This window comes from Pholis gunnellus (assembly GCF_910591455.1).
Source record: "Pholis gunnellus genome assembly, chromosome: 20".
NCBI lineage: Eukaryota > Metazoa > Chordata > Actinopteri > Perciformes > Pholidae > Pholis > Pholis gunnellus.
The window spans coordinates 14107561-14119607 of NC_136547.1; the positions used below are offsets into that span (position 1 = coordinate 14107561).

The 12047-nt window shown below is 41.5% G+C and overlaps 1 protein-coding gene across 1 annotated transcript in view; it reads left to right on the plus strand.

Moving 5' to 3' along the window:
• Nucleotides 1–12047, plus strand: part of sema5a (sema domain, seven thrombospondin repeats (type 1 and type 1-like), transmembrane domain (TM) and short cytoplasmic domain, (semaphorin) 5A) — a 108683-nt gene that overhangs the window by 80075 nt on the left and 16561 nt on the right. The window contains exon 16 of the mRNA XM_079181799.1: nucleotides 6453–6678. Coding sequence (XP_079037925.1) covers nucleotides 6453–6678 — 226 coding nt within the window. The remainder of the gene's footprint in view (nucleotides 1–6452; nucleotides 6679–12047) is intronic.

The following is a 12047-nucleotide window of genomic DNA, read 5'->3' on the forward strand; positions in this document are numbered from 1 at the left end:
CATTCTTCCCACGTCAGATCAAAACTAGTACGTCTCATATGTTCAGAGACGGTGACGATTATTAAAAGCAGTAATGTGAAGCGCCACTACGAGACAAAGCACAACTCTTTTGAGCAAACATACCCGCTAACACTATTTCACTGCCCAACAATGATGTTAACAGAGAGGGAATAGAGCTGAAACAAGAGTTTTCAATAACCACAGATAAAGTCCCTGCAAACAATTTTCTCTGACTAGAAGATGAGAATTTAATATCGCAACTTGTTCACCCTGAATGAACTGAATTTAAAGCTGCAGGGCAAAGACAACTCAGTTAAAAGTCATTTATTTTAAGTCACATTTTTCAAAAGCTTAAATGCCTGACTTATTTTACTGTAAAATAGAGAAGAACATGTATTTATTAATATCGTATGTATTATTTATAATTCATCCAGTTCAATTTGAAAACTGACAATAAATATTTTTGAGATATTATTCAATTGAACTTTCTTCATTTGATTTGACAGTCAGATGTTGACATACAGACGTTAATACAACTGTAGGCTACTTTAATTACTATATATGGGACTAAATCAGCTCGACATTATTGTGATGTTCTGGACCTTTGCATGAGCAAATTCTCTCGAAATAGACCTCGTTGAATTTGAATTGAATAACCCTGCTGTATTGTTTCATATGAACCCTTTTGATGATGATCACACCATGTGAGGCTGACTGAGTAGTTGATAAGAAAAGGAATCATTGTTCAAGAGCATCAATGAGAAAAAAAGAAAGAAAGATGTCTACCTACTTTTATTATTGATGCTGCTACATTCAGCTTAGTTACCAGCCAAGAAGACTCATTTCTTTACCTCTAAAAGTAGAAATGAAGAGAGAAAAACTTCCACTGACAGGTTCAAATTACATAATGCATCACAGCAAACGTTTTTCAGCACTTTAGCAAAGAAATATGTCCAGCGGATCCAGTAGAACTAGTTATATGTTGAAATATAGTCCACAAATGACATTAAAATACAGGTTATACGCTTCAAAACTTGTAGAACCACAAATTCCACAGCTAGATGTCTGTTCTGTGCTGTTAACAACTGCTGCAGTAATACACTTTTGGGGTTCAGCCTCTTCTCCACAAAATCAATATTACTTTCATAAACCTCCATTAAATCCTCATGTTTTGTACTCTAACTGGTATTCAAACAAAGAACCAACCAGGTAACACTAAAGACAGAGTGCCTACACGGGCAGCTGATCTCTTGCTAGCTCTATTTCTATATCTCCACGATTGTTGTATTGAATTAAGTTGAACTCATTCATGAGGTACGAGTTGAAGTTTAGAGAAAAAACGTGTACAAACGGGTTATTTCACAAGTAGTTTACAAGCTAATTTTAAACCCCCCCCCAAAATAATCTTAGTAATCATCAGACAATATTCCAAGATTGGATTTCCGCCAGTGCGTCCCTCCTCATTTGCTCTCCACGAGGACTGTTAACCACCAAAACCTGTTTGAACATGATTGGTCAATAGATCTCAGACTACAAACGGACACCAGAACATTTCCGATACCAAAATCGTGTCCCTTACCCTGCAGATTCAAATGCAAAATCTGTTTATATAGTATTAAGTTGAAGTTGAAGTTGAAAGTGCAACACGTAAATCGGTTGCTGATTCATCGATATAGTGCGATGTGACATTCACATCGCTCAACATACTTAATTTAATAGTATTAGAGGAAAGAAGCGTTGCTTCAGGGGTCTTTAAGAAGATTTCATTCACCGTGGTATTTCCTACTTTATACAGTAAAGTATATCAAATATCTCTCACATCCAAGGATCAAAAAGGACCATTATTCTCAGCTGAACAGCACATTTTGACTCTGCCTCTCAGAGTTATATAAATCAAATGTGGGCCATGCCGAACTGGCGATGCACAGAGCTGCTTAATGACACCAAGAGCTGTTCTATTTACCTGCCAGTCGTGCAGTCAGACTGCAAAATGAAAGTTAAGTACCCAGTGTTTGTGTAGGCACTGGCAGAATGACGTGTGAACACACTCGTGTGTTTTTGTATTGTTCAGTTTGAGTCATTGTGTGTGTGTGTGTGTGTGTGTGTGTGTGCGTGCGTGCACTGGCTGGTGTGTAGCCAGGAGACCTGCTCCTGGCCGACAGCAAGCTTCATTATGGAGTCAGACTGGTGGGGAGACGGAGTGGGAGAGAGAGAAGTCAGAGTTTGACAAAGTGTGCTTTGGTCGGCACTGCTAATTGAAGTGATGTCTCATTGAGACTTGAGGAACATTAGGCCTCCGTTTCTGTGGACTCGACCGCACTAGATAAAGATGTAGGCACTTTAGAGCATTAGTCGCTTTCAAATCTCACATCTGGACCATTCACTTAAATGTTAGGGTACGAATGTGTATATGTAGGCATACGCCAACACACATACTCTCACTTTCTCTCACTTTCTCTCTCATACACACTCTCATCCCTCCCAGTCCAATAAGGTGTATAATGAGCATAATGATGGTCGGAGGCTGGAGAGGCACGATTCCGTATTATTCACCTCCTACCGCTGGTCAGACACAACAGAGAGCCTTTTATACTTAAACACACCTACACACACTCTATTCTCGCCACACATACACATGCAGAAGTAAATATATACAATGTATTTCACCCTCCACTCCACATCCATACATTTTCCAATAAAAATAAGGAGAGGCCGAGGGCTTATACTTCCACAGCACTCAGACACTATTATGACACACGCTCTCTATCTCGCTCCATTTTGGTTTTTTTGCCCTTCTTCTTCCTCAATTTGTATCCCCCTAGCCTATAACACCTACCAAAAATAAGCAGAAAGGTCTGCGGATGGAGACAGAATGAGATAGGAGCTGCCTGAATCCATAACTCAGCCGTACATAAAGTTATAAACATGCACGCGTATCACACACACACACACACACGCGCGCAAATCAGTGCCAAAGTGCAAGTAAAGTCAAACTTTCATTCTACAGTCAACTTGACACATTCATACACAGACCTGCAGATACACACACACACACAAACAGCCCAACCACCACTTCTGTACTGACCGACCAGGCAGCTTGTTTGTGTGTGAGGCAGTAAAATGCTATCAGGCGTCCTCCTACCCAGCTCTCATGGGCTCCAGCCAGAAACACATTACAGTGCTGCCCGTCTGTGAGCAGCTGCCTGTTAAAGGTGTTGCACAGCATAAAATCGCTGCTCTCCATTTGCCCACAATGCATATCACTGCTTTTGCCAGGGGGGGGGGGGGGTGGGGGGTGGGGGGGGGGGGGGGGGGGGGGGCACACAGATATGAGTAGTAATCAGCGGACTAATTGAATCCAATTTTGTGTTCCACATGCCACTTGTCACATTCGATTGCTTTCCGCCACGTTTTCACTTTGGGTTAATTTCCCTAAAAATTGGAATGTGAGTGTGGCTGAAGTGTGTACAGGAACTGTTTCCTGTTTTTTGTTGTTTTGTTGTAGTTGTATTACTTTGTTTTATAAGCTCACAATATCAAATGGAAAGACATTTAAATAGCTCATTTTGATCAGCTTTTTTTCCCCCCTAACAGTGAATCAAAGTTGAATTACAGTGTAGCGCCTTTGTTTTGTTCAGAGGCACATTTCCCTAGCCAACATGTAATATATGCCTAAGATGACCTATTCACTGCTCTGGCTCAGTAAATGTCATTTTAATGGAGTTATTTTATTTGCTTGTGGGTGTATGTGTGTGTTGGGTTTATGGGTTTTCATGGGCAGGGCTATACTGATGTTTATTTCACATCCTCGGGTCCATTTTTAATGCATTATTCAAAACGCGTTATAAAAATTGCCACTAAAAAAAGCAAGGGGACTGTTTTTGTTATTATTCCAGATTTTGTATTCACGTGCACACCCACTATAACAAGGCTCCTTTATTGCAGGAAAAGACAATAAGCTGTCCGCTGTCCGTCAGTGTTTCTTATTGGATGAAATAGTCCACAGCAGGGATCTTCAATGTTTTTTTTTATATCATGGACGCTCAGATTGTACCGCTGCGACACTGGGGACCGCCATCTTCTTCATGGCATTATGTCATATTCTCACCATCCTAGTTTATTAGCTTTGCTACAACACCACTACTACTAATACTACGATTACTACTACTACTACTTCTTTTTCTACTCCTTCCTCTTCTCATTATTATCATTGTTCAACTTACATTGACTTTTCTAAATAAAACTCAGCGAACGGGCCACTACTTTCATCAAACACAAAGCCTTAAGCAAATGCCTATTCCCTTCCACATATATAAGTAAGTAAGGTGTAATACCTGACATGTTGTACGTTATTATATATATATATATATTATATTATATTTTATATAAAACAAATTGTGAATTGGGACTCCACATTTGAAAACTCCGGGTCTACTTTGACAATATATGTATTCAAAGTTGCAGCACATGAATTGTTTTACAAGGTTGATCCTCTCAACGAGCCACAGAGCTTTGTGTTCAATCAATGTGACTCTATCTTTGTGACATAAACGCTGACCACCTTGCTGTAAACTGCGTATACTTTAGCTGTACTTGATGTGGAAACCTTCTGAGACCTCAAATGAGGTTCAGCTTTAAACCCACTAATTATCTCCTTAGCCCTCTGCATCGACACTAATCCTCAGAGAGTGCAGGAAGAAACGCTTACCAGACAAGCCTCATTAAATATTTACTGTGTTTGGCCACCATCAACAACTCACACAACAAACACCGATAGATCGTTTGCCTTTTTCCCCCCATTCATGCCACATGTTGCATTTGTTTGGCCCGTAGGCAGCGGCGAGACGCTGAGGTTGACTCTTTTTCTTTTCTTTTTTTGCTTCCTTTTTGTTATTGGCTGATAATCACAGATTGTGGGCTGGTCTGTGATGCGTGATGATGTTAAATATTAATGTCCGGAGATGATTACTGCGCTAGATGGAGAGAGGCAGGAAGTGCGGCGGAGGTGACACCCTCATTCATCACGGGGCCTGAACAGAATCTAAATCCTTCCTGTGTTTTTAACCTTGGTACCCCGGGGAAGAGAGGCGGGGGGGGGGGAGACAGAAACGAGGGTGGAGAGGGAGAGACAGGGAGAGATGAAGCAGAGGCACAGAGGGAAAAAGAAACAAGGAGAGAGAGAAAGAGAGCTGACACAAAGCGAGTTAAGAACAGTGTGTGAAGAAGAGGGTGAAGGAAATATAAAGATAGATAGATGGATGGAAAGTGAGACCAAGAGAGAGCATTAAAGAGGAGGCGAGATGGTGAAAGATAGACCTGCATACTGTATAATGTATAGTGGTCCTCCCCTCAGCTGACCTGTCAGCCGTTCCTATGTGACAGGCTGACGGATTGCAGAACTCTTATCTTATTTTGTCAAGGTCTGGCAGTCACTCAAGGCCTATTCAGCATAAATAAACAAGCAGTGAGGAAAATTGCAGCCATCTCACCTTCTCTTCTGTCCTTTCATTTTCTCCAGACGTATCACTACCTCCAACCCCCTTATTTATTTAGTTGGGCACAAAAGGGGTCTAAACTGCCTATTACCCACCTATTATTATCCTGAATCGTATCATCAAATATAGCACCACAGAAGAAGAAGATTATTTTTTTTTTTCAACCACTATTCCAAATAAAATGTGGTTGAGAGAAGTAGAGGCAAGATATATACTTATGGCACTCCTGAATGAGACTCACATATCATACTGTTGGTGCGTCCGTGTTGCATTTTTCATTTTTATTGCCCGGCTCTCAAAGCCAGATGCAGGGGGGGGGGGGGGGAAGAGTTGCCATTATTGCCTTCATTTTGCTCCTTCTCTATCAACTTCTCTATCAACCCTCCTCCTCTTTACCCCTCCTCTTCTCCATCGTTTCCCGTTGGTTATGAATTAACTTGATGAATGACCTTTTCTGCCTGGCTTGTTTGCCTCTTGCCGTGTTCAGCAAGTGGCCTGAAGAGAAAGTATCCTTAGTAAGTCCATGCAGGCAGAGTGACAGGTGTGTTGGAGCCAGGCAAACATTGCTCGGTTGGTTTGTGAGGGGTATTTTGGGGGATGAGCCGTACTGGATCTGGCAGCATACAGTACAGTAAACCAGCCAGAACTGGAATCAAGAGGCTTTTAAGGATGAATGATGATGAAAGCTTTGAAAGGGCTGTTTATTTCCTCATAAAAAAAAGCTGTTTAATTCCATATTAGTCACTGCTGAGAATTTCAAAAGCCATTGTCCTGTCCATTATTATGCTTGGGAAATACACCACATATTTCTGTCTGAGCTTGTCATGTTTAATTATTGCTTTAATGATTCGCGATTATCTCTTCCTGCACCGGAACGTGTCATATTCACCTGCCTGTAAACGTGCTTGCCATGAAATGAGTCTGTGTTAAACGCAGCTTGATGTCTCCCGTCTGCAGGAGTACCAGTCATGCAACACCCTGCCATGTCCGGACCTAAAGAAGACCACACCCTGGACTCCCTGGACGCCTGTCAACATCTCGGACAACGGCGGCCACTATGAGCAGCGATTCCGCTACACTTGCAAAGCTCGCATCCCAGATCCCAGCCTGCTGGAAGTGGGCAGGCAGAGGATCGAGATGCGCTACTGCTCCAGCGACGGCTCCACCGGCTGCTCCACTGACGGTGAGTGCAGAGTGGAGGAGACAGATGGTCTCTTTCCAGCTATCTCAGCCTCTGGATGGTTCTGTTATCTCACTCCAACTGGCTTTCTGTGTCTCTGCAGGCTAGTTATTGGCCTCCTCGCCGAAAGCCATTTCTTCTTTCTGTCTGTGTTGGTTGTTCCTTAGATCTTTCTTTCTTTCCTCTTCAAACTTTCCCCCTCTCTGCCCTGCAAAAATTCGAACGAGCGCTATCGTAATTAGCTCGCGTGTTTAGGCTCCTGTCTTCCTCGACTTTATCAGAGTATCAAAGCGTCAGACGTGTTAATTAAATTCCAGTCCACAAAACCGATCAGCGGTTTACAAGACATTTTAGCTCTCTTTCACACTCATACACACACAGAAACAAACACACACACACCAATGCATTCACATAGTTAAATTATAGTCCTGCAAAGAAGCACAAACACACACTCTTTATCCATCATCCCGTCTATTCCCTTCTGGCCGTGTGTGCACCGCACAGTCTCAGTCAGCCACACCCCGAGTGAATTAAACGCTGTAAACGTTTGTACAAGCAGGCTGCTAATTGACAACTTGTTTATGTTGTCAAGTGGAAGGATCCATATTAGAGGGAAGAGAGGCAGACTGGCATCACACCACAGCAAAGAGGCTTCAGATGCATCCGTTAAAGTTTGTTTAGAGCGCTTTGCCTCAGAGGGAAAAGCTGTTTTGTTTTTTTGGAAAGGCCTAAGAATTAGTACTTAGCTACGATGTGCCGGCCTCCCATAAATTTGACTTCTTCCATGTCTCTGGGTGGTCTGCCGCTCCACCACTCTCATGCCACATGCTGCGGCCATCACGGAGGATGAGGATAGCCCTAATGTACAGTATCAGTGGGGTTGCCTCTCTTTTGATCTATCTCTTCTTCTTCATTTCTGATTGTTAATCACTGTCTTTCCTCCAGCGCTGTCGCTGGTACAAGTTGTTCTCTTCACACTTAGAAGCCAACGCTTGCATGTGTCTGAAGACTTTTAAATGAGCGCTGGCAGGAACAGAGGAAAAAAGCTGACTGCCGCCTCAAAGACGTAAGAGGACTGACAGCCACACATCCAAGACGTTATAAGTGAACAAAGATTTGAGCTTTAATAGGTCTCTCTTATTTCTGATTAGCAGGACGAAGTAACACACACAATGTGTTTCATTAGAGGTTGTCACCAGAAGCCTGACGTCAAATTAGCTTTCGAGTTAATTACAGCAATTTAAAAGGCATAGGCGGAAGGTTCAGTAGTCACTGTTGGCTGTGAGTCAGGCTGCGTTGTAGGATGTAAGCAGCCTATAGGCAACAGCAGGCAGATGGGGATGTATGAGCTGCGCAGTATGAGTGTCAAATCCTGTCGACAACTTTTCACGACTCTGCCATCGGGAAACATGGGAGACACTGTTAACTCAGCTTATTCAGGTGCAAATGATATACCAGCAGTGCCGCGGGCTATTCAATTCTTTTTTCTTGGCGGGGAGGATATCATTTGTCTGTTAATAGATACAAACTTCATTATACACTACGATTAACAACAGCAGTGATTATAATGTTGCTATTGCACTTCATATTCCACTAACGTATTGGCATTTTATCTCAATAACATCCCGGCAGCAATATTGCAAAAGCATGGCCTTGTGAATAAAAAAGTGTATTTTGTATCTAAAATGTATTCACTTTTCGTAAATGTTCAGTCGAACTAAATTCTTTCCCACATTAAAACGGGTTCACCCAAAGTCATGGTTCTTCTTCTAATTAAATGTTCAACTGTGTAAGTCTGAGGCAAACACTTAGAACGTAGAACATGAATCAATGTCATATTCCTTACAAATGAAAACGGTCACTCTAGTTGCACATCACAAGTAAAAAAGACCTATTGAGGTGTATGTGACCTCTGTGTACAACTCTCCTCCTATCCCACGGTAATTGTTCATCTCAAGACTTCAATATGATTCACTACTCCGAGGAGCTTTAGGCCATAACTGTTGAAAAAAGAAGATGGAATCCTCATTTCAACCAGTATCAAAGCCGTGATCCATCTGGGGAGCACTGGTGCGTGTATTTGTGTGTGAATGGGGGTGGGGTAACGTGCATGTTTGCCTGTTTTGTGAGTGTGTAGATATGTGGAACTGTGTGTCTGTGTGTGTGTGTGTGCATGCTCGTAGGTGTCCCGTCCTCAACTATAGACTTACAAACTGAATTTCGGTAAAGACGACTTTTAAGTTACAGAGACGCCTGTAGCTGCCAGTAGCTCCTCGCGTACCGCACACAAACGCATTACTTGAAGCCTGAGGAGATGGATTTTCGTGTGATATGCGATCTGAATTTCAGTAAGCAATCCCTTCCCCGACTTACTGATTAAAGAAATATCGTTATTGTAAAAGTCATGTGTTTCTGCCAACACTATGAACATGTTATATGCACGTGTACGTGCATTCTCAGGTCATAACAAAATGTAATAAATCAGCGAGGTAAAATATGTGTGAAGATTGTATATGCAAAAAGAAGATTTCTTTTTTTAAAGAGTACCAAACATCTTAAGCAATCAGGAGTAGAGACTTTACACGCTCCCTACAGACAGCGCTGTCCTTTTTATTTTGAAGCAGATGCGTGAACTTTAAAAGACTTTATTTCGCTGTCTCGCCATCGCACTGATGTCGCTCCCCCGCTACTCAATAAAAAGCCCCCTCTGCCATGTTGTCTTAAATCTTCTTCATCGCTCCCTGCTCAGGCAGAATGTCACCATGTTTGTAGCTTGGAGCATCAAAGCTATCAGATATACCTGACATTTGACGAATTCGATTGTGTTCCGGAGACACGGTGCATGTTATTGACAAACACCTGGAAGTTTCATCTGTGAAGCAGAGATATGAGGAATTAATCCCCCTGTCAATGGAGAGAATAAATCGATGTTTGAGATATGTTCGCAACTTTCTCCATCTCCACCCAGTATCTCTTTTCCTTTGTGTCTCAATGTCTCCGCATTAAGATCTCTATCTGTCTTTATTATGGGAGATACATTATGAATATAGGATTCAACCAAGCATTTAAAGCTTTTATATAACATACTGACTTGTTTCATATCAGTGATCATAGCTTAATGATAGTGATGAGTTAATTACTTAAGATCTGTAGTGATTTAAAGACCTCTCTTCTCTTGCACACCCAGTGATTAGTCTTGGTGCATTTGGAGCCAGTTTTCCTTTTTATTACTTTTCACATGCCTGAATGAAAAAAACAACAACATTTGATCATTTATATTATTGCCTGGATAGACGTGTATTTTTGAACGTCCTTGAAGCAAAATTCAGGCAATTTATAAAACATGGCTTTTCTTTTTCTGCCCATTTTGTGTCTCTTCTCTTCACTAAACAATACAGTATTAATAAGCACAATTTGTATTACTAGGTGGCTTAGACAAGACAGTTGCATTTTTGCACGCTGCCCTAATCAAGTTTGTTTCTCTATTAGATTGCTCAAAAGACCTCTGCAGAATAAATGTTAATAGGGCAGTGCCCGTTCTGGATGAGGCTGCTTTCGGAGCATGTGGCTGTTTGGAGCGGGCCGATTGCTTATCCATGGAAAGTGCTGCTTAGAGCGTTTTAAGGACCGATCATTGCTGGTTGACTCCATCGAACAATGGAGTGAAGAAGAGTTTGGTTGTAAAGTTAGGATATCCATCATCCAGCCGCAAAAGTGAACTTTAGTTAATGAGCCGCGGCCCTCTAAAAGCCTCGCTGTGGACGACACGCTCAACTCAGTCAAGGCTTTATTTATTCGATTATTAATATTGAACGTGTCGAAATTGCACCGACTTCGACACTCGCGTCCTTGTATCCTCAGCAATACAGGCGGCAAGTGTGAAGTAGATCGGATAAACAGTTTATGAGATATGCAAAGGACACACACACATATATATATATATATATATATATATATATATATATATATATATATATATATATATACACACAGACAGACAGAAATTCCTTGCTTTATAGTAAGACTCTTTGCTCTTGTGTTTCTAGTTTTGGAAAGATGAAAGATGTATACCACTCTGACTCTCCCAAATCTTTGAATGCAGAGTATAAAAGTTCAGTCAGCTGGTGTTATGATGCAGCAGCTTACAAAATACTTTGTTCCCATTTGCATCTCACAAAGACAGAAGCAGACACATTGAGGGAAAAGAAAGCACTGGAGAGATAAAAGAGATTTCTGTAGAAGACTGTGAGTTTGTAATTTTGCCGGCTCGTGTCGGTGAGTGATGGCTTCATCTTTTTTCCCAGGGAGAAACGGTGGAGTGTCAGCAGCTTGATGTGTTTCACTTCAGCTGATCTGGTATCAAGGCCAGAGCCTTCTCATGGGCGACAGATTAGTTTCTCCTGCACGGATGTCACGAGCACAGACACTGAGTAGGCACAGGACAGTGCTGAGGGACGCCTCTGACGGATGACAACCGTTCCCGTTTCCTTATTGTCTTTCTGTTTCTCTGTTCCGCTCTCTCCCTACAGTCAGGGCTCTCTTTTGTTTCCTGTGGACTTCTCTCTGTTCATCAAGAGAGAAACAGAACTAACTGTGTTGAGTGTAGCTATACAACCAATGTCTGGTCCCTGAGGGATGTGTTTTAATAAGGAGATATTATACAGAAATGTCATACAATGTATACAAACATACAATATATGACAAAATATTTCTTCATGAATACTTTCACAGAAAACACTAATATTATATGGTGAAAAACGGGCCGAGGTTGATTGTTCTGTGTTTTCACAACGCGAATACAGGCGTCAACCAATTAGGCTACGTTTTGCGGAACGGTTTTAGTTGCGCCTATTTTTTAAGTTATTTAGAAAAACAATAACTTTGAGCTCCACAGTCCATGATGGCAAACTTTATTACTCCTTTCAACCTTGACAAAGACAGGGTTTACCAGATCCACTTCTTCTGTTCTTTCTCAATAAAAGCCCTAACCCATAATATTCACATGTTCGTGTCATTTAGTTGTCCCAGTGTGTAAAGGCCTTTAAAATGAAGAAAGACAAAATATAATCCTTGTCAAACTGCCAATTCTTCATTAAAAGTGGGAATGGGTTTGGCTTTATTGTGTAAAACAATGTCCACAATAACCATATGTGCAGTTACATTTAGATTATATTGCAATAAATCAAATGCAGTTAGATCATTCAATGTTTCTCTTCCTTTTTCAGTCTGTCTGTCCCTCTCACCCAATCACTCGTCCCCACCTGGTTACTCAGTCTCTACGATGTTGTGGAACTACTGCATCTCTTATAATATAGTGGCTCTTATTAGGCTGATGTTGACAGGATCTCTTCCTATATGGTCTCTCTCTGTCT